Below are 24,449 nucleotides of genomic sequence, written 5' to 3'. Positions count from 1 at the left end.
TTGAACAATCCAAAGTAGAAGCCCTTTCGATTGATCAATGTACACTTATTTATTCGTGTACAATACTCACTCGTATGTTATATGCACCCTTAATTATGGGCAATTAACTCCTTCAAATATATCTGTCGTGTATTATACGCACAGACTTTTCTTTTGTATAATTTCAGGCTGTCAGCATAAAACTCGAAATTTACGATCTTTCAACTCTGTTTTTCTCTCCAAAATTATATTCTAATAGGAGACCACTTTTCATAATTTTGGGAGCCATGGGCGCTTATTACGTCGAATACGGTACTTGATAAAAATGAGAAGCATGTATTATCTTACTGAGACCTCAGCCTGAATAGGACAAGTCTGTCAGTGTGGACTGAATATCATTGTGGCATCGAGTGCTATCTCTCCCTTTGAGAATTTCACCAGGTAAATATCATATTTCATATTATGACATCCTAAATGTATAGTTTCACCATGCTGAGAGCTGATTCAATGTTCTCTGTTTTTTGTTTTTCAGTCGTTGGTATTGGATCATGGTTTTTCCACATGACACTTCTATATAGCATGCAAGTAAGCCTTTATTTTGCTTCACCTTTTCGTCTTGTGCCATGTTAACACTTCCAGACATGTAATCAGTGATCATGCTTGTTGCCCAACCCAGCAGCCCTGACCTACATGCTTGATGCTGTCCACATCAGGAGATTTGCATTAATCAGCAAGTCAGGACTTATTATGGATTATCTGTCCTGACAGAATAATGAATTCTCCGGCAGTGGCTGACAACAGATAATCATTAAAGAAAATCTCAATTAGGCTGTGAAGTAGGGTGGTATGCACTGTTGGCATTTGAGGATGTCGACGTGGAGGATGTTTAAGACGGCCTCCATGGAGATATACACGTAGTCAAACACGCCCAGTTGCCAAAGTTGCCCAGAAACCCATGATTGTGGTTTTGAATCCCGGTTTGTCCCAATTTTGTTTCAATGTTTGTTAGTACCATACACATGCTCGTAGGTTTCACCGTGACACGCCGTGATATAACTGGAATACTGTTCAAAACGGGGAAAAACTCAGACTCACTCACTCATCATACTGACTGGAAGTTGACAAATTGGGTGCTCATGCTTTCAACCCCTGGTTTTGTCTGGCCCAGGCTCTATGTACTTATGTAAGACGAGTTGTTGTGATTTTGCTGGAATATGTTTGACTTTGACTTTAAACAACAAAGAAACAGCTCATGTTTGATGTATCGACTCAACAGTGAGCTAATGACAGTGTTTTCATCACGAGAGTAATGATATGTTTTAAACTGGCCTATCAACGCTTGAAAATCTCTAAATGCATGTGTACAAATAGTTTACTTATTATACCCTTGACCTAACAGGACTGGGGTATATAGTCATACCAAGGGATTCCATCCGTTCATCTGTCTGTCCTTCCGAGGACATTTTTTTTCGTGAACTATAACTTGAAAATGACTACCTAGATTCTTTTCAAACTTGGTGAACACTTCTACACCTTAAGGAGAGATGCAGTGTGAGGTTTTGATATCAATATTTGGATTTTCTAAAAAAGTTCATTTTTCATTTTTTGAACTTTTGTGCGACCTATAACTTATAAACTACCTCATCAATTCTTTTCCAATTGGGGGTACAATTCCTATACCAATAAGAGAGGTGAAGTGCAAAGTTTTATTTTGATAAGCAAATTTTCTGAGAAAATGTTTTTTTCATATTTGGAACTTAGAAATATGTTGGAGTCGAAGCCGGGGGAATTAGTGAGCCCTGCTCACTTTTTGTCTTGTTTGCTATATAAAATATATTGAAAGATTATGGTTTTCATCTTAACAGTGAAGAGAGGACGTTTGCAAGGATTGCTTTTTTTATTTCTTATTTAGCATGCCTCTCGTATTGATATCCATGAGAATAATTGTTTTGTTAAGTACAGTAAACTACTGTTATAACAAACTCAAATCGACCACTAATTTTAGTTCGTTATGACCGTAGTACTTTATAAGCATATACCAGTATACAACATCTATACTGCAAATGGACGGAATAAAAAATTAAGTTCGTAATATCCGTCAGTTCGTTATAAGTGTGTTCGTTATAAACATACTTTACTGTATGAAAATTAAATCGCATGCAGGTCAGTGTGTGAAATAATTTACAACAGCACTAGCCAGCCATTCTAGCTAGATAATGTTTTACTCGCCAATGGCAGATTTAGGTCTCCACCTGAACAGGAGGAGAAATCTGGTAGCAGAGAAATAAAATATAAATTAAAAATTCAACAAGGTTGAAACTTGAATCTAAGACAATATCAATTAATTCGGCAGAAGGATAGCCTATGGAAACAGAAGACACTTATGACAATATGATGCATTCAATAACTACTGGAGAAAAGTCCTCTTTATCTGAGTTGTCAGCAGAATAACAAGTGGTTTGGGTGTTTTTAGAAATCAGTCTTATTTTTCAAGTGAACATGTTTATTTTTAGATAGGGGGATGAAGGTTATATAAAATAGCTCATTTGTTTGATAATCAAGCTACCCTGTCAGCTACATGGATGTTATTTTCATCAGCCAGAACGAAATGAAAGTTTCCACGGGCTAGTGGGCAAACGCTAGGCAAACGCTTTATTTCACAATGAGTCAGGCTCCTGTTACTGAAATCAATCAGTGTTGTTGTTTTTTTAGCTTGTTCAAACTAGTATGTAACCAAATAAACAGTTGTGTACAATCAACCTACATAAAGAAGCATACAAACTCCTACTGCCGCCATGACCATAACACGAGAGGCGCAGTTAAAGCAGTGCGAATGTAATGGGGAGTAACTTTTGAATTTTTTGGAAAATGGAAAAAAAGTGTAACGTGCAGCAGACTTTATGGTGATGCAGGCGGTGCCTGAGAACCAAGACTATAATTTTCTTTAGCCTTATTGCAACACAGCAGTGCTGTTAAACGTTAAGGTCAGAAGGTGGATTAACGTTAATTAGCATTGTTAACAGGTGACGAGAGACAACTAAACTTTCAGAAACAAACTCATCACTTGGTGTGACCAGAGACCATGTAGTATCTATTATATGGTCTTCGGTGTGACTTATGAGATCACTAACACTGACTTTCAGCTGGTAAGGAGATGACTAATGGTGGATTAAATTGATGCTTCATGTAAGTTTTAGTGACAAATAGGTTTATTCACATTTATCTTTATTGTACTGACTTTGATTTTGTTTCAACATCATTAACAAAAGGACATGTAAGTTGAGACTTGAGACGTATCACAATTTGGGGGGCTACACAGGCCCCTGCACTTATATGATATATCACAATATATCAATATATGATATATAGTTATATGATAAACACAATGTTTTGATATATATTCTAGTCTAGTTATATGATATGTCACAATGTTTTGATATACATTCCAGTCAAGTTATATGATATATCACAATGCTTTGAGGTATATTCCAGTCTAGTTAGATGATATATCACAATGTTTTGATATACATTCCAGTCAAGTTATATGACATATCACAATGTTTTGATATATATTCCAATCTAGTTATATGATATATCACAATGTTTTGATATATATTCCAGTCTAGTTATATGATATATCACAATGTTTTGATATATATTCCAATCTAGCTGTATGATATATCACAATGTTTTGATATACATGCCAGTCTAGTTATATGATATATCAAAATGCTTTGAGGTATATTCCAGTCTAGTTATATGATATATCACAATGTTTTGATATATATTATGTTTATAACAAACACGCTTATAACGAACTGACTGATATAACAAACTTATTTTTTAGCCCCGGCCATTTGTTGTATTAATGCTGTATATATGCTTATAACGAACTACGGTTATTACGAACTAAAATTAGTGGTCCCTTTGAGTTCGTTATAACCGTAGTTTACTGTACAATCCAGTCCTGTTATGTTGTATATCTCAATATTTTGAAATATATTCTGGCATTGTGACAGATATTGTTAACTGTATCTAGATATGGTGTATAAAAAGTTTGACCATCAGTGTATAGTATCGCTGGCCATGTAACATGCTCCTGACGACTTGTTCCATCAATGGATGGTCACTCCCATTGTGAAGTAAGTACGATTGTGTACAGCTCCTCTCCCTCTGTTACAGCTACTGGACGAGTTACCAATGATATGGGGGTCAGCGTTCATGGTCTATGCATAGTAAGTACTGAGGATGGATGGATGGATGGATGATAATTTTTGGTACTGATGTCGCTTATTTGGCAGGCAATTATCAGTTCAATATTGTCTTTTCTGTTTCTCATCAGTGTTCAATTCTCAAATATGACACGTTTTACTGACTTGGTAATCAAATAAACTCCCTGTCAGTTTGTGTTGTTAACTGTTTTTGTGTTAATATTAACCAGCTATTCATTTTTCTCAAACTGTAAACACTTCTTGATGTTTTGTTTTTTTAACTAATTCTGTATCAAAACGTGGATACGTTTGTCCTATTTGTAAGAAATCAAGCAAATACTGGTTTTGGTATGTGACAAGTGTTCAGCATAATTAGTGCACCCCATCCCAGCACCAGGATGTCTGAGCCCAGCCCATGCTGCCTTGTATCCTTCAGAATTCTATTAATTCCTCTGTAGAATTATGAAGCTAATATGAAAAATCATTATTATGCAAAGTTTTTTATTTCAAATGATAACCTTTTACAATGTAAACAGTGTAAGCCTGTAAGGCTTAAAAGATAAAAGAATTGGTTCTCAGGCAATGACTTTTGAAAATATAGTGCTGGTGGGCGGTGATTTTTCTTTTTTTGCTTGTTCAAACTAGTATGTAAACAAATAAACAGCTGTGTACCAGCAGCCTGGGAAAGGGCCTCCCTGCATAAACAAGCATACAAACTCCTGTTGCCTCCATTACCCTAACGCGAGATATGCAGTAAATCAGTGTGTATGTAAAGGGAATTAACTTTGTGCCATATTGGATCACATTGTGTTCAAGTATGAGGATTTTTGTATTTTGAAAAAAAATGGAAATAAAAACAAAATGTGCGGTGGACATTATGATGATGTGGACGGTGCCTGAGAACCAAGACTATTATTTTTTTAGTTCAGGTAAACCCGTTGCATGGACAGTAAAGTAAGTCCATTTCCGCATTGGTTCACCAAGTAGAAATTCACACTTGGAAGTATTCAAGTATCCCCCCTCCCCCAACTTTGACCAGGGTGTTTTGGGGGAGAAACTGTACATTTTGGCCTCTGCTTTACAACACACAATTTTCTGTGAACCAAATATTTTTTTCATAAAAAACCCAGCAACCCCCTGCCCCCCGCTCCCCAACACATGGGTATCAGATGGTTGGTGCAGGGTTATGTTGGTTACGTATGTGATTTGTTCGTCATTATGTTGCCATTGTTATTAATGATTTAACAAACACCTCCATCCTTTCAGTGCCACACTTTCAAGCCCTCCACAGAGTAACCACACAGGGCTAAAAGTATTCGAGTTCCTCTACTGCAGTATTGTTACCATTGTAAGTGTCCATTTCATAAACAGCTCCACGGAATTGACGAATTTGAATTGAAATGCATTGAAATACAAACCATCATGTGTTTCCATGAGTATTATATGTTTGTGTAAATAAATGTGTGTGTGATTTGAAACGGTTTGATTTGAAACAATATTGCAAACTGCCATGGTCAATACGTTTGTCTATACGTATGTCAGTACGTTTCTTAATACGTTTGTCAATACGTTTGTCAATACATTTGTCAGAATGTTTGTCAAAACATTTGTCAGAATGTTTGTCAAAACATTTGTCAATATGTTTGTCAGTACGTTTGGCAATATGGTTGTCAATACTTTTGTCAATACGTTTGTCAGTAGGTTTGTCAAAACATTTGTCAATACGTTTGTCAATACGTTTGTCAATATATTTGTCAAATATCACTCAAGATTCCTGACAGACAGATTTAGCCAAGATGGCCTTTGGTATGGTTTGGGGATGATAATATATATAGCTGTAACATAGCTGACTAAACACCCATCACTAACTCACTCACTTCTCTACAGTAAACTACGTTTGTAACGAACTACCACTACCACTACCGGTAATTTTAGTTCGTAATACCCGTAGTTCATTACAAGCATATATACAGCATATATATAACATATGACAGGGACTAATAAATAAGTTTGTTATATCGGTCTGTTCATTATAAGCCTGTTTGTTATAAACATAGTTTACTGTAGTTTTTCAATCAATTCTTAGTATTCACAAATGTTTGATATGTAGGTCAACTGGATTTCCAGTCGGATACAGTGTAGGTCAAAAGTCAAGCTACTAAGTTAATCTGGGAATCATTTTGTGTTACTTAGGCATTTCATATGTTGTCAGTTAGTTTACAATATGTTCGCCCTAAAATTCAATGTAGGAGTTCGAAAAAAAAACAATTTAGATGTTTTTGACTGCTATTAGGTTTTAGCTTATCAAGACATGGAAAGATAATTGTTATAAATACATATGATTCACCATTTCCCTTAAAAACAACAGTTTCATTTCATTTCACCTGATTAATTGGAAAACAGATTCCTCCACAATATTTTGGTTAGAAATCTGTTTTTTTCCTTCTTAATTTTAGGTTAATTTTTTGTTGGTCGTTCTCATAAACCAACTGAAAGTAATGTAATCCATACTTTTAAGAGTTAGAAATTATGTCTGGATGAACTACTGCTTGTCCTCACAACACCCAAAGACATACATAATCTACACGTGTCTTTGCAACACCCGACCCTGCCCGGTTAGTTAGGTGAGCCAGCTCAGCAGGGTTGGAGCAAGCATTAATCAAATGTGAAATGTCACTAACAGGATCATACAGTCTTTGACAGTCACTGATAGCCACTTTCATTTGTTCATACATATTGTTAACTGTCAAATTTGACATTTGGGCATGACATGAGTCAGGCCTGACATTTGGAATGTCAATTGGTGTCCCCATGTCCTCGTCATCAGCGTAGAGACCTGCGTACCTGTGACTGAAGCTAGGGAGGCACTGTGGTCGTCTGTACTATACTGTACTATACCTGTCTTATAGAGGGCGCCAACCCTGACTCTCTAGGCACCTGGCATACTGCTTAATGTGTCTTGGCATCCAATTTATGCACTCTTGAGTCCTATCAGTGTACACAGCTGGTACAAGTAAATTAGACTGGGGATTTCACATTGAGTGCAAGACCATGTGTGTCAATAAGCTTGGAGCTTTATATTTTATTGATTTGTCATGCTTTGAAAGAAAAAAAAGATGACAAATAAATTGAACTTTGAAATATTGGCATCACGTACCAGATAAACATTTTATGGCCTCCTGTGTGCTGCACTGCACTTTTATCATGTCAAGGTTTATCGATTTATTAACAAACTATCTCAGTGGAAATAAATAAAAAAAATTAATAGCATTTCTTGTCTATTTGTCATAAAATTGGGTCTGTTGGTCAGTTGAGTGTTGAAAAAATATGTCATAAATTTCATGTTAGTATCTTTACGTGAAAAAAAAGGACCTGTGAAGATTGGGGTTAGAATAGGTCTTCGGCAACCCATGCTTGCCGTAAAAGGCGACTATGCTTGTCACAAGAGGCAACTAACGGGATCGGGTGGTCAGACTCGCTGACTTGGTTGCATGTCATCGTATCCCAATTGCGTGGATTGATGTTCATGATGTCAATCACTGGGTTGTCTGGTCCAGACTTGATTACTTACAGCTGTCACAACAACAAACAAACAAAACAAACAAATCTTTGCGTCAAAAGAGTTAGTTTGTTATCTATTTCAATACACATGCAAACAATTGAATGTAAAGATTGATGTTTTACTCTTTTCGCCATGTAGGTGTATCTGGTCAACAAGAATCCAGTGTTCCATGAGGTGAGTGTGTATGTAGATGCGTGAACCACATATCTAGTGGTCTTTTATTCCCCAATCAACAAGTATTGGTTTATTTTTGTCTTCTGGTTGTCATGTATTTATTTTCATCATAAAACTCAAGATAAGATGGTATTTTGTATAGCCTGCTAAACTTTTTTGATCACAAGAACCATTTTATGGTAATACAGCTGTTCCATCTCTGTAGGATTGTGCAACTGTTCCATACCTGTCACTGTAGAGATGTGAAACAGGTAATGTTTAGAAGGACTGTCAAAGACCTAATTTGAATCCCATTGACATATCCTATGGGCGGCCATTCGGTCAAAAAATACAAAGTTGAAAAAAAGGACAAAAGTACGCAATTAAGGTAAAATATTACAAATAAAGAACTAAATGTTACTACTAAAGGTCAAAATACAAAACAAACAGACGATTGTTAAACATACAAAGTTGAAATAAATGTCAAAAGTACGCGATATTAATAGTCAAATGTTACGAAAAGACGTCATAAGAAAAGAAAGAACAATGTGTACAAAAGAACGTCAGTGAGCACGAAAGGACGTTTTCAATAAAGAACTTCAGTGAGCACGAAAGGACGTTGACAATAAAGAATGCCATTTGTAAAACATTCCGACTTTAATCGGCTTGTTCCGCTCTGTATATGATAACTGCATGTTAAGGTGCACAATGTATTACGTCATTCCTAATGCACTCACCGTCTGTTTAACCCTCTTCTGTTTGTTTTGTATTTTGACCTTTAGTAGTTACATTTAGTTCTTTATTCGTAATATTTTATCTTAATTACGTACTTTTGTCCTTTTTTCAACTCTGTATTTTTTGACCGAATGGCCTCCCATAATATCCCCCATCCTACTCAATGCTAAATGCTGACATGTCAATGACTATTTCAGGTTGCATACGGGTTGATGGTATTCTCCATCCTAGCATGTGCCGTCAGAACCATGCTGTAAGTATAGTCAAAATTCAGGGCTGGGGGGTAGCCTAGTGGTTAAAGCATTTGCTCGTCTCGCCGAAGGCTCAAGTCCCCACATGGGTATAAAGTATGACGCTCATTTCTGGTGCCCCCCTTGCTGTGATACTGCTGGAATATTGCTAAAGTGGCGTAAAACCATACTCACTCATGACATCATTGTTGTCCTTGGAAAGTGATCAGGTAGACAAGATGTCAGTTTTGAAGTAGGAGATATGTTTTGAGTTATTATCCTTGAAATTCAGGATATGATTTGAACATGTTTGTTATTTATGAAGCCTCTCACTGTGTTCTCCTGAAAACTCTTAAAAAACTGTTCTTTAGTGAGTCTTTAAGGCATTATTTGTTTTGTCGTTTGAAATTTGTTCACATCCTGTTAACGTCACCGGGTTGGCCTGAAGCCTTCAAGTAAATTGTTAAGTATGTAGTTGGTTAGACAAATGAGTGTATACAATTTCAGTGAAAGTCACTGAAGCGACCAGAACAGAGGAGTGTAAACATTTTGTCACCGTGACGATAGACATCCTGCAATTAAGTAACATTTTCTACAATTATTTATCAACCTGTGAAGATCCGAGGTAGAATACGTGTTCAGCAACTCATGCTTGAGGTAGAAGGCGACTATGCTTGTCATGAGAGGCCACTAACGGGATCGGGTGATCAGGCTCGCTGACTTTGTTGATGCATGTCATCGTATCCAAATTGCTTGGATCCATGCTCATGATGTCAATCACTGGAATGTCTGGTCCAGACTCGGTTACTTACAGACCGCCGTCATATAGCTGGAATATTGCTGAGTGTGGCGTTAAACAACACACAACACAACACATACAACTATTTGTGGAGTTAACAAGATGTCAGTGTCAGTGAACTACAGCAGCATGTCATCATGTATGTGTGTGTTGCAGGAAGTATGAGCATTCCCTCACGCTGTTCGTGGTATCCACCGTGTCCTACGGCATGGGCTTCCTGTTGTGGAATGTGGACAACACTTTCTGTGGACATCTCAGGTAATCAGAGGCTGCAGGTTGTCACCTTGGTGGGTCCTCAGGTTCTATATATGGATGTGCATATGAAGCCTGCTCACTACCTCATAACTCAGATATATACCAAGCAAATGTACTACAGGACAATTGACATAATTTTATTATATTTGCCCAGCACACTATAGGACAATTCAAATATATGCCCAGCACACTACAAGACAATTCAGATATATGCCCAGCACACTACAAGACAATTCAAATATATGCCCAGCACACTACAAGACAATTCAGATATATGCCCAGCACACTACAAGACAATTCAGATATATGCCCAGCACACTACAAGACAATTCAGATATATGCCCAGCACACTACAAGACAATTCAGATATATGCCCAGCACACTACAAGACAATTCAAATATATGCCCAGCACACTACAAGACAATTCAGATATATGCCCAGCACACTACAGGACAATTCCAATATATGCCCAGCACATAACGAGACAATTCAAATATATGCAATCAAGCACTTGCATTTCTTGAACACTTCTCACACTGGGAAGACCATGCCCACTTCTTATCTTTCCTCAGCAAGTCATTTAGTGCATGTAGTACTGTTGATAAATGCTAAAAAAACCTCTCATAATAGTTCACAGCACCCAAAAACAAACACAGGTGCGATATACTCTCTGGTCTTGGAGCACTGTACCTTATCCTTAGCAGTGTGAAGTCCCTCACTATCCATCACATGACCTAGATACTTGACTGAATCGACAAAAACTTGCACGTCCCCTCTTCACTCTCAACCCATATTCCTGCAACCTTTTCAACACTGCCTCTTCATCACTTGATCCTGTCACCAAAATGTCATCTTGATGACCCAATACTTTGTCCAAGCCTTGCAATATCTGGTCCATTGTGGCCTGAAATATGGCTGGTGCAGAGGCGATGCCAAAAGCAAGACAGGTATACCTGTCAAGTCCCTTTGGTGTGTTAATTGTCAAACACTTCTGATAATCTACATCAACTTCATCTGTTGATATGCATGTGCTAAGACTGTTTTGGAAATTGTTCTTGCGCCAGCCAGAGAAGCAAACAAGTCTTCTATTTTGGGCAATGGGTACTTGGTAACACTGGGTTCACTGTAGACTTGAAGTCCCCACAAATTCTCACTGTTAGATCCCCTTTGAGGACAGGTACAATCAGAGTTGCCCACTCACTGTTAGATCCCCTTTGAGGACAGATACTATCGGAGTTGCCCACTCACTGTTAGATCCCCTTTGAGGACAGGTACAATCAGAGTTGCCCACTCACTGTTAGATCCCCTTTGAGGACAGGTACAATCAGAGTTGCCTCCTCACTGTTAGATCCCCTTTGAGGACAGGTACAATCAGAGTTGCCCACTCACTGTTAGATCCCCTTTGAGGACAGGTACAATCAGAGTTGCCCCCTCACTGTTAGATCCCCTTTGAGGACAGGTACAATCAGAGTTGCCCACTCACTGTTAGATCCCCTTTGAGGACAGGTACACCCGGAGTTGCCCACTCACTGTTAGATCCCCTTTGAGGACAGGTACAATCAGAGTTGTCCACTCACTGTTAGATCCCCTTTGAGGACAGGTACAATCAGAGTTGCCCCCTCACTGTTAGATCCCCTTTGAGGACAGGTACACCCGGAGTTGCCCACTCACTGTTAGATCCCCTTTGAGGACAGGTACAATCAGAGTTGCCTCCTCACTGTTAGATCCCCTTTGAGGACAGGTACAATCAGAGTTGCCCACTCACTGTTAGATCCCCTTTGAGGACAGGTACAATCAGAGTTGCCTCCTCACTGTTAGATCCCCTTTGAGGACAGGTACAATCAGAGTTGCCCACTCACTGTTAGATCCCCTTTGAGGACAGGTACAATCAGAGTTGCCCCCTCACTGTTAGATCCCCTTTGAGGACAGGTACAATCAGAGTTGCCCACTCACTGTTAGATCCCCTTTGAGGACAGGTACACCCGGAGTTGCCCACTCACTGTTAGATCCCCTTTGAGGACAGGTACAATCAGAGTTGTCCACTCACTGTTAGATCCCCTTTGAGGACAGGTACAATCAGAGTTGCCCCCTCACTGTTAGATCCCCTTTGAGGACAGGTACACCCGGAGTTGCCCACTCACTGTTAGATCCCCTTTGAGGACAGGTACAATCAGAGTTGCCTCCTCACTGTTAGATCCCCTTTGAGGACAGGTACAACCGGAGTTGCCCACTCACTGTTAGATCCCCTTTGAGGACAGATACAATCGGAGTTGCCCACTCACTGTGATCCGCTTTAATCAAAACCCTGTTCTTCTCCATTCGTGCAATCTCTTACTTCACCCTGTCCCGTCATGCTTTCATGAACCTTGGGGAAATTTTTGACAGATGGGTGAGCTTTAATACCTTCAATTGTACCATTTTCTTCAGAGAAAACATCACAGTACTTCACAAGTATCTCTTCCAACTTTTCTTGGCTTGAATCTTCGCTACATATGTGCATTTTTTCCACATATGGTGGCCATGCTCTTCCTAGCAGACGGGGCCCTTCCCCTTTCACAACATGCAAATCTTACTTCCTCCTGTTTGCAACATAAACTTTCAGTACACCAAAGTTTGTAACATGCTTACCTGTGTGAGTTCTCAAAGGTATTGTCGACTTGTCAAAGTGACAACCATTAAGAGGATCTTTGTACACTTCTTCTGTAATGATGAAATTTTGCGAACCAGTATCCAGTTCCATTCTTAGGTCACTGCGTTTATGTTGATGGTAACGCACATCACCCCAGAACTTCCGATCATAGCAAACATCTGACTCAAACACTCCGATAAATCAACGACAATAACCTCATTATCATTGTCAGTTGTGTCAATGGCATTTATACAAGCATTTGGCTTCTTACCGACATTGTTTACATTGCCATTTCCGATTGGCCATGAACTTGATCCTCGAACACGACCCAAACTTTTCATTTAAAAAACTGCATGCTGATGGCCTCGTTCGTCATAGAACGAACACACTGTATCCTTAAATCTGTAATTGTTGTCAAGATGAAATGAGTTACTGCATCAATAACTTAACTTAGTGTTTCCAGTCCTAGGTTTGCTTGTCAAATGAAAACACCTTGGTAGATCTGTGTCTCTTGTTGCCATCTCGGCTAAGTTCATTACAGTCCTTGGCCGCTTAGAATTTGCAATTGCGAAAACCTGGTCAATTTTCTTCTAACAATTTCCTTTGAATTGCCCCACAACTCTATGTTGAAGTTGTGCAGAATTTGATTCCAGAATGTTCTAGGTGTATTTTCTATGCTTGCAGGTACGCCAGGAAGAATGTTCTAGGGGCAGCAGGGCCAGTGACAGAGCTACATGCGTGGTGGCACCTACTGGCTGGTTTTGGAACCTATCTCTCCTTTCTCTTTGTGTGAGTATTTCCCATTCAAGAAAATATCTAGTAACACACAAACCATGTCTGCATCCTTCATCAAGAATAAATAACTATAAAGATTCAAATATTCATCTCAGATCAGACTTTTAATCCCAACGAATGCAGAAGGGAAGACATGTTGACATTTTATCACTGTAGGGTTGTATGACAGTTCCATCACTGTAGGATTGTATAACAGTTCGATCACTGTAGGGTTGTATAACAGTTCCATCACTGTAGGGTTTTATAACAGTTCCATCACTGTTGGGTTGTATAACAGTTCCATCACGGTTGGGTTGTATAGCTGTTCCATCACTGTAGGATTGTATAACAGTTCCATCACGGTTGGGTTGTATAACAGTTCCATCACTGTGGGGTTGTATGAAAGTTCCATCACCATAGGGTTGTATAACAGTTCCATCACTGTAGGATTGTATAACAGTTCCATCACTGTAGAATTGTATAACAGTTCCATCACTGTGGGGTTGTATAACAGTTCCATCACTGTTAGGTTGTATAATAGTTCCATCACTGTAGGATTGTATAACAGTTCCATCACTGTAGGGTTGTATAACAGTTCAATCACTGTGGGGTTGTATAACAGTTCCATCACTGTAGGATTGTATAACAGTTCAATCCCGGTTGGGTTGTATAACAGTTCCATCACTGTAGGGTATCATAACAGTTCCATCACTGTAGGGTTGTATAACAGTTCCCTCACTGTTGGGTTGTATAACAGATCCATCACTGTAGGATTGTATAACAGTTTCATCACGGTTGGGTTGTATAACAGTTCCATCACTGTGGGGTTGTATAACAGTTCCATCACTGTAGGATTGTATAACAGTTCCATCACGGTTGGGTTGTATAACAGTTCCATCACTGTGGGGTTGTATAACAGTTCCATCACTGTAGGATTGTATAACAGTTCCATCATGGTTGGGTTGTATAACAGTTCCATCACTGTGGGGTTGTATAACAGTTCCATCAATGTGGGGTTGTATAACAGTTCCCTCACTGTTGGGTTGTATAACAGTTCCATCACTGTAGGTTTGTATAACAGTTCCATTACTGTGGGTTTGTATAACAGTTCCATCACTGTAGGATTGTATAACAGTTCCCTCACTGTTGGGTTGTATAACAGTTCCATCACTATGGGGTTGTATAACAGTTCCATCACTGTAGTGTTGTATAACAGTTCCTTCACTGTTGGGTTGTATAACAGTTCCATCACTGTAGGGTTGTATAACAGTTCCATCACTGTAGGGTTGTATAACAGTTCCATCACTGTGGGGTTGTATAACAGTTCCATCACTGTGGGGTTGTATAACAGTTCCATCACTGTGGGGTTATATAACAGTTCCATCACTGTGGGGTTGTATAACAGTTCCATCACTGTAGGGTTGTATAACAGTTCCCTCACTGTGGGGTTATATAACAGTTCCATCACTGTTGGGTTGTATAACAGTTTCATCACTGTAGGGTTGTATAACAGTTCCATCACTAAGGGGGTTGTAAAACAGTTCCATCACTGTTGGGTTGTATAACAGTTCCATCACTGTTGGGTTGTATAACAGTTCCATCACTGTGGGGTTGAAAAACAGTTCCATCGCTGTTGGGTTGTATAACAGTTCCATCACTGTAGGGTTGTATAACAGTTCCATCACTGTGGGGTTGAAAAACAGTTCCATCGCTGTTGGGTTGTATAACAGTTCCATCACTGTAGGATTGTATAACAGTTCCATCACTGTTGGGTTGTATAACAGTTCCATCACTGTGTTTCAACTTGTTTAGTTTACTTGTTCTGTCAGATGCCTGAATTTATTTTTTCCAAAGAATTTTATTTTATTAACAGCTACATCTTTTGGGGACTAAACTTTTGAGGCTTAACTTTTAAATATCCAATTACCCATGCATATTTATATTTATATTATTAGAAACATTTCTAGTGAATCAATGTACATGTATTGGTCCTTAATTATGGGTGTGTTCTTTTTCTAGAACACACACCCGCTATCTGTACTTGAAGAAACAACCAAAGATAAAGGTGAGTCATGCCTTAGTAACATTGCCTGCTCCCTGTCACTTGAAATCTCAGGGTCAGGGCTCTACCATCAAAGCATCTGTAAAGCAATGGCAGTTGTAAGTCTGTTAAGCTATAAAATTATGATAATTGCAGCACAATGAATGATTTGTGGATCCTGCTCCAGATTCACAATGTGACCTGAGCTCTGTGTCTGCCAGTAGTCTGTGGTGGAGTGTTGACAGGAACAGGAACAAGAACGAGGACAGGTTCCTGGCTCTGGGGTTGCATTATTTTTGTCTTCATGTCCTGGGCCCACTTGCACAAAGCGATCTTAGCAGCGGTAAGATGATTGTAACTCCCATACTTTAACATAGGTCTACGATAGTCTTAGCGCTAAGATCGCTCTGTGCAAGTGGGCCCTAGACCTTGGCCCAGTCTAAAAAGAGATATTAGCACTAGGACTAAGACTGTATCAGGGTATGGAATAATGGAAGTTACAGCGTTAATATCCAGTTGACATATGGTCACAAGTCATGGCAAAAAGAGAGATTTTCTAATATACCACACAGCTTTTGAGAGGGATACTGAGATATGGAAACCTTTCTGGGTAATTATTTTGGTGCCTCATGGTACAATAGGAATTTCCCAATCCAATGTTGAGTAGCATAGTTTCAAATCACTTAGTCTGAAACTACCCGAACAGGCATCTTGTTAAAGTCTCTCCTATCCTGAGACCAAGTTTCAGCACCTACACTTGTCAGCTGCCTTGGTTTGTTTGTTGTTTAATGCTGCACTCAGCAATAATCCAGCTATATGACATTGGTGCGCCATCAAGTCTTGACCAGACAATCCAGTGATTGACATTGATTTACGCCACTGGGATACATGACATGCATCAACGAAGTCAGCGAGCCTGACCACCCTGCCCCGTTAGTCGCCTCTTCCAACAAGCTTGTGTTGCTAAAGACCAAGTTTAACCTAGATTTTCATGAACGATGGCCTCAGTGGAGCTCTTGGTTGGAAACATTTGTTGTGCATTTCTTGCTGTAACACATTTGGTAGCAGGCATGAAATTAATTTGATTCAGTTTTTAGGATTTCATAGAAATATGAGAGCCTTTCATGAAATAATATCATCTCACCTGAATGGTATTAATGTATCAGCACTCCAGTCATAACTTACCGTATTCGACCTATGGGCACTCTTAAAATTAGAAATAGGGGGCTCTTATTAGAATATAATTTTGGTGAGAAAAGAAATAGAGTTGAAAAATCGTAAATTTCTTGGTTTATGCTGACAACCTTCAGTGTATCAAAAGAAAGGTCTGTGCTTATTATGCACGACAGATATATTTTCCAGAATTTAATTGCCTATAATTAAGGGTGTATATAACACACAAGTGAGTTTTATACACGAATAAATAAGTCTTGTGTACATTGATCAATCGGAAGGGATGCTATTTGGGATTGTTCACTAGCCAGTATACTAGCAAATATCGCCGTGGGCTCTTAATCATTAGAGTGGGGTGCTTATTACGTCAAATACGGTAATGGTTATTAATTGTGTTTCAAGTTTTATGTGCTTAAAGGAGATGTTTCATCTTCAATATCTTTTATGCATATATTGAGGCTAAGGTGTTCAATACCTAGAGTGGTTAAAGTTATCTCCCTTCATATATATCTGACTGCCTTTTCAGCTTTGATGTAGACGTGTGAAACTGAAAAGAGCTGAAACATTTAATTGGCCCTCTGATTACTGTACTATAGTAAACCCAGATGGGGTATTGCACACAAACAAAACACATCATTTTCCTGGTCTCAGTGCTGATTGAGTGAGTGAGTTTGGTTTTACGCCGCTTTTAGCAATATTCCAGCAATAGCACGGCGGGGGACACCAGAAATGGGCTTCACACATTGTACCCATGTCGGGAATCGAACCCGGGTCTTCGGCGTGACGAGCGAACGCTTTAACCACTAGGCTACTCGACCGCCCCTTCAGTGATGATTGATTTGGTTTGACCATTTGATGTTCTCTGGGGGAGGGGGGAGGTCAAGGGGACTCTGGCATTGAAGAAAAGAAGCAAGGTTTGTTCCAGAAATATATAATTTGTCCTCCACTTTTACCCCCCAAATAAATTGAAATTGTTTGGACATGCTGGATGATCTGAATAAGATATGTTGTGAATTGTGTTCTAGTTATTCCAATCCTCCTTTGATTGCATGTTTAATCTCAATCCTGCCAGAATTATTAAGTGGTGTGTCCCGTATGGTTAACTATACAAGACACCAAAAGAAACTGCACATATGATTATAGCATATACACAGTTTCTTTTTGTGCCTAGTATATCTAGTCGCAGTGTTGGAAATCTATAGCTAGATGATGCTTTGTGTTTCAGTTTCTGCATGGTATTGCACCGTATGTGACTGTGAATCACGACAGGAGATGACGCACCAGTGCCTGCTAGCCACGCCCCTCCAACCTGCGTCCCCCGATCACTTGCTACACACGTACAGGAACATCATCCACAACACATGGCTCATGTCATTCCGTATACATTTCTTCTCACAAAGGGCATTTGTATTGTTATTTTGATGTCGAAACCTCAGACTCAGTAATCTCAATTCATTATTGAAATAGGCACAGTTTTTTGCCCACAAAGCTATTTTACAATTTTGTGGTTTGACTGGCTCAATATACCCCCAAGTCTGACTGCTGGTTGCTAGGATACGGCTGTATATTGTAAACTGCAGTATATGGTTCCAGTCTGACTGCTGGTTGCTAGGTTATGGCTGTATATTGTATACTGTAGTATATGGCTCCAGTCTGACTGTTGGTTGCTAGGATACGGCTGTATATTGTATAAAGCAGTATATGGCTCCAGTCTGACTGCTGGTTGCTAGGATACAGCTGTATATTGTATCCTGCGGTATATGGCTCCAGTCTGACTGCTGGTTGCTAGGATATGGCTGTGATTTTGCCGACTAGGTTGAGTCAGCTCACACACACACTTGCTCATATTGTCCTGCAATCGTGGACTTTATCATTTAACATGCTGTTGTTTCCTCTGTCAGTTTTTAATGGTTTTTATTTAGATATTTTGAAATATAAATGGGAATTCAAATATGTATATGTATATCTCTTCAAAATCTGTATTCTTGTAATGAATGATAAACTGAGTGAAATATGGTTTAGAGAAGCTGAAATATTTACTTTGTGGTGAATATTATATCACTTCTGGGGCTTGTTTGTTCATTGTTTTCTCATGTGATTGTCAGTGACAAAAGCTAGTATTACCAAGAATGTTCTCCGGTGTTTTCTTGAAGTAGTTCTTGCAGGGCCAAAAGATCCCCAAGATTTCACTTACAGTAGTGAGATGGAAACTGTCCTATGTATGCTACTCTAAATATGTTAAGGAACACACCATTTTTTTCATATGACTAGAGTTAATCTGTAATGCCAATCTTCCCGAGGCAAAGAAGTTAACTGACTGTAAAAGTCCAGTTTCCACCCTTGCAGAACTAGACTGGAATTTCGTGGCTCAAATGTATTGTGAGTTCATTAACCAATCAGATTCCACCACTCATATCACTTGCATTTTGCTTCAAATGCAGTCAAGGCGATCATTAATCAAGATCTTGATTGTTGTAAAAACGGGTCTTACCCCGTACAGTGCATCAAATCAACTATAAAACTCAACAATTCCAGCCTAGTTTGTCAAGGGTGGAAACTGGACTTTTTACAGTTAACTCCCTGCCTCAGGAAGATGGTCCTGTCCTGACAGAGTAACTGCAGTCAAATGAACAAATCAAGCATTCTTTAACTTCCTTTTAGTAGTATATTATAACTAATTACTTTGAAGCATAAAAGCCTTGAGAAATAACTTCATGGCACATAATTGCAGAGTGCGATACATTTGAAAGCTGACTTGATCACTTTTCACAATAACATTGTCACTATATATGCTTTTTAATGAAGGATTCCTAAGATCTATTTTTGTACCTTTTCTCAATGAATATTTGCCATTGATGGGTTTGAATGGTGGAACCTTCAGCTCCTACATCAGCTGTTTGCAGGACTATCCAGCATACTTGAGACATCATCCAGGCATCATCGTCATCAGGATGAAATTCCATCAGAAAGCGTTTATATTCCCCTTGATTAGAGAGGACATTTGTGTAACCTAGGTAACACTCTCTCAAGTGATTATTGTCAAACTTCAGATGTCCAGTTTTATTTTCAGCCTCATTGATCTTGGTAGCCATGATAACAATGAGAAATAATGCTGGATAGTAAAAGTTTTACAAATATCGTGTTAGTTAGTGTTGGCTTGAAGTAACACAGCTATTCAGTATGTGTGCTAGGCCATGAAGATATTCATGGTTGTTCCATCATTGCCACAAAGTCCATCTTCCTGAGGCAAGTGTTTCCACCCTTACCATTTCAAGCCTACTATTCTGTGCTAAACCATCAGACTATTAAAAATATCGATAGTTCAAACAGATACAAAAATTAAGCAGATACTGATATTTTCGAAGTGGTTTAAAGTTTTCAATCAACTTGCCCAGGTACTTTTTTATGTTTGAGTGCAAACTTCATTGTTCTTTAAACTCCAACGACTGAACCCTTATCACAGTGACAGTGATTTCTTATGAATATGGAAAGGGTTTTGTTGCTTTTATTATTGTGAAGCCATTCAAAAATGTAAAGCGATCTGATTGGATATTGCGTTTTCATCACATGGGACAGAACTCATGTTCTACATGCGGTGGCAACATGATCTAGCGAAGAAAAGGAGGCTTGAAATCACAAGTGTAGAAACTAGGCTTTGATGCAGGCTAGTGGGCACTCTGACCCAAGGAAGATGCACAAAGTCATGAATGGTTTCACTGTATTGTTCATAGTGGTAGACCTGTTGTTTATTAGAAATCTGTTGACAATTTTTAATAAAACAGTATTAAGTATTGCTCTGGTTAATGTGCATGACAGCTTCATTGTCATTTTGTATTTTTAGTGATTCTTGCAGCCTGCTGCAATGGGGGTTTGTTGTTGTTTAATGTCTTCATCAGAAGTAACACTTGTTTTGTCACGGTCAGTGTTGATCTCACTTTTCTCACTGCCTGTTGTTTCCATTAAGTCCCGAACAATAATTTGACATAATGGTGGCATAATCATTGGCTTGTCGCAGTAAAGACAAATGTTCCGTTTCCCGCATACCGTATCTGCTGTAATAAGTACCTTGGGCGATAAACAATTGACAAGGGGGCATTTATTTAAACCAAAACATTTTTTTCAGTGATCAAGTGTAAGTGAACAAACTTTAAATGTGCATGAAACTAAAATGTTTTTGATAATATTTCACTCTACGGTACTGTTTTTCAAGAAAATATGGACTGTTATGAAAAGTTTTGATCTTAGAAGGGTGTGCTAAATTAAATTAAATAGATTGGTCTAGAATTTGGTCATGGGGGCTTATTGAATCAGGGCGCTTACTACAGCGAATATGGTAGGCACAATATGTGAAGCCTTTTCTTGTGTCCCCTGCCATGATAGGGCTGGAGTGTGGCAAGTGTACCAGTTACACACACATGCAATATGAAGTGTTCAGACTCAAACAGAGTTCAGACAAAAGTACCTCGTAAAGGTTTGTGAAGCAAGAACTAACTCAGATACTTGGTCCTAAATTAGTAAATAAATGTAACATCTGCGACCCTGACATTTTTGTCACATCCTCAACAAGGCAGTTGATGAGGTGTTCGATCTAACACGGTTCTCAAGCAAGTTATATAACCTGCTTTATAACGGCGTTGCACCATCCGTACAGCTTGTCAGTAATGACGTCGACTTCAACCCAGAGATCCTATACCTCAACTTACAAAACATAAAACACTATGATCAAAAAGTAAATTCTTGATTTCAGATGTTTCTTTCCTCCATGTATGTGTGGCCACATACAGAAGGCAACATGACCTGCGTTGTGACCGCCATGAATATGAATTAGTGGCAGGGTTCAATATTTTGCAGGGGTGATGGGTATGGTACAGCAGGTGTATATGCTCTACTGTGCTTGACAGTGCTTTGTGTGCGGAACATCCATATTCATAGGGGCGGTCAGGTAGCCTAGTGGTTAAAGCGTTCTCTCGTCACGCCGAAGACCCAGTTCGATTCCCGACATGGGTACAATGTGTGAAGCCTTTTTCTGGTGTCCCCCGCCGTGATATTGCTGGGACATTGCTAAAAGCTGTGTTAAACCATACTCACTCACTCATTGCATATTCATAAGCCTTTGGTTATTTTTAAGGTTAGTTGAATTGATCAGTACAGTTACCGGTCTAAGGACCGCCCCTTGGTCTAGTGGATAGAGCATCTGCTTGTATAGCTGAAGGGCGGTGGTTCGACCCCTTATACTCAAAAACGTAAAAAGATGGTAATTTGTTGTTACCCTGCAGGCACTCGGCATTAAGGGGCTAAAACAAGGATTGGTCGGCTCAGAGTCAGTATACTGTGTCTGAGCACGGACTTGTATATAGGTGTGTGGTCTGAGTGAGGTATCCATGTTAAACTGCGGTATGGTATCTCGGTGGGCTAGTACAAGCAGCACCCCACAACACATGCATGCATGCACATTACTGTATCAGTGCCACAATTTTGAAGGTGATGTTAATCCCATCCCACCTCTCCTGTCTGAGTAAATTAGCAGTGACAGTGGCCTGAGACAAGGTGTACAGTTGTCTCACTTGTGTGAGAGTGGTTCTGTCACCTGTAATAGTGTGCGGTGTACAGCTACAAGCTGTGTAAACTACCCACACGCCCACGTGACAAACCACCTGTAATAGTGTCTGGTGTACAGCTACAAGCTGTGTAAACTACCCACACGCCCACATCACAAACCACCTGTAACAATATTGGATTAGCCCACTTTTTACAAATGTTTCCTGGAGCAACACATCTGTCTACCTGTACAGATCAATATCTAGTAACCCCCCTTACCTGAAACAGGTATTTGAGTGATGCTTTACTGTGGCTTAGTGCATATCTTTTGAAAAAATATTTCTCAATAATTAAGTTCATGTCCAATTTGGGAGCATAAGATTATTACAAACTATCCTCAATACACAGAGTTGTGGAGACGCTGTAACTCACTATGATGACACCAGGGGCCCATTTCATGAGGCAATCTTAAGCCTGATTATTTTATGAGATCAGCTAACATAAAAAACCTGAAATTAGAAAAAAATATAAGGAGTTTTGACAATTTACAATTACCGTATTCGACGTATTAAGCCAATAGTGGGCTCTTATTAGAATATAATTTTGGTGAGAACAAAAACAGAGTTGAAAAATTGTAAATTTCATACAGTAGTTTATGCTGACAGCCTGAAATGATACAAAAGAAAAGTATGTACGTATCATCTCACACGACAGATATATTTTCCAGAATTTAATTGCCCACAATTAAGGGTGCATATTACACACGAGTGAGTATTATACACGAATCAATAAGTCTTATGTACATTGATCAATCGGAAGGGGTGCTAATTGGGATTGTTCACTAGCAAATATATTAGCAAATATCACCATGGGCGCTTATTCAAACAGGGCGCTTATTACGTCGAATACGGTAAATGAAATGAAATATGTTTTAGATTTTATCACTGCTGTTTGTAAGAAATGGTGAAATTATGTATAAATATCTTTATTTCAACAACCAAAAAAAAAAATCAGTTATCTTTCGGTATTATTGTATGTAGCCAGCTCATGTACCCAATTGAGAATCAATTGCAGTACACCTTACGTAACTTGCATATCTTACATAAGTATCATTGGGCTGAGATGAACGATGTTTATCCGAAAACATTGGGTCAAGGGAAGTAACTTGGTTTGTTTGCATTGTCTGCTAACAGGCAAAACGTTTGAATTAAAGCATTTTACTAAGTGAAACTTCGGACATATATTCCTGTCTGTATGAATGAAAGTCGTTGAGATGCATTTGTTATCAACCGATCCCTCAGGTGCACATGGCGTGATGTACACTGTGTGTGAAGTTCACTGTGAACCTATGTACCCCAAGCCCTCAAAGTCTCACACACAGGGTACATCACACAATGTACTCCTCCAGTTCGGTTGATAACTCGTATTGTACGGCTAAGATCACAGCCACCAGCCCTATAACACTTACAGATGAGCTAACTCTGAGTTGTTGCCCTTTGCAAAATATCAGTCTGAGTGATCTCCCCTTTTAACTCATGATGTTACAGTTGCATGCAATGCTTCCCATTGTTATCATGTCAGTGTAGCAAGAAATGCTGTAACAAGTTCAGTTAGAACTACCAATATATCACTTTAATACTAATCAATCTAATAAATGTATATATATTGGTATAGCATTGTAGTTTACAAACATTTAGCTATTGGATTATTTAACCATGTTTATTTACTCACCACATGAACTTCTAGTCACATATTTCACTATGATTGCCGCCCTCATAACTTTCAATACAAATATTGCCACATGGATGAAGTCAGGTGATACTGCATTTATCACATAGCCAAGATTTGCCCAATTCCACCACATATTTTTATACACCGTTTTATACGTTTTGAGGTTGTCATTATTTACACTTTTATGATGGTAATACAAATATCCAAAGCATTGACTGCAGAAGTGATCACGGTTGTTACTTTGATATTTGTATGTGAATTTACTTGGTGCTTTGGATGTGTGTGAAATGTTAATAACTTGTACATGTCATGATTCACATTTCATTCGTTTCTTTAGTTTCTATATGGTTATTAAGTGTATTAGTGTTATTGTACTTTTGGCAGACTGTGGACTGTTCTGACAGAGTTCTGCGGACATGGTTCTGCGGACTGTGTTATGCAGACAGAGTTCTGCGGACATGGTTCTGCAGACTGTATTATGCAGAGTTCTGTGGACTGGGTTCTGCGGATTGAGTTTTCACCCTTAACACCCCCCAGGGGTCACCCTGAGCCCCTCCAGGGGTCACCCTGGACCTCCCCAGGTGGAGCCCTGAACCTCCCCAGGTGGGGACCCTATCCCTACCCATGTGGAACATGCA

General features: G+C 39.1%; 1 protein-coding gene across 1 annotated transcript in view; it reads left to right on the top strand.

Moving 5' to 3' along the window:
• The window catches only part of LOC124116100 (alkaline ceramidase 3-like), a 33,030-nt gene extending 10,814 nt beyond the window's left edge, over positions 1–22,216 (top strand). The window contains exons 3-11 of the mRNA XM_048382081.1: positions 512–564; positions 4,162–4,214; positions 5,457–5,538; positions 7,891–7,926; positions 8,838–8,893; positions 9,826–9,927; positions 13,239–13,343; positions 15,348–15,393; positions 17,768–22,216. Of these exons, the coding sequence (XP_048238038.1) occupies positions 512–564; positions 4,162–4,214; positions 5,457–5,538; positions 7,891–7,926; positions 8,838–8,893; positions 9,826–9,927; positions 13,239–13,343; positions 15,348–15,393; positions 17,768–17,818 (584 nt within the window). The 3' untranslated portion in view covers positions 17,819–22,216. The remainder of the gene's footprint in view (positions 1–511; positions 565–4,161; positions 4,215–5,456; positions 5,539–7,890; positions 7,927–8,837; positions 8,894–9,825; positions 9,928–13,238; positions 13,344–15,347; positions 15,394–17,767) is intronic.
• The last annotated feature ends 2,233 nt before the right edge of the window (positions 22,217–24,449 follow it).

Source organism: Haliotis rufescens, unplaced genomic scaffold (assembly GCF_023055435.1).
Source record: "Haliotis rufescens isolate VD_foot unplaced genomic scaffold, xgHalRufe1.0.p SCAF_4, whole genome shotgun sequence".
NCBI lineage: Eukaryota > Metazoa > Mollusca > Gastropoda > Lepetellida > Haliotidae > Haliotis > Haliotis rufescens.
The sequence above is the reverse complement of the archived record's forward strand: the minus strand, read 5'-3'. Positions and strand labels throughout refer to the sequence as shown.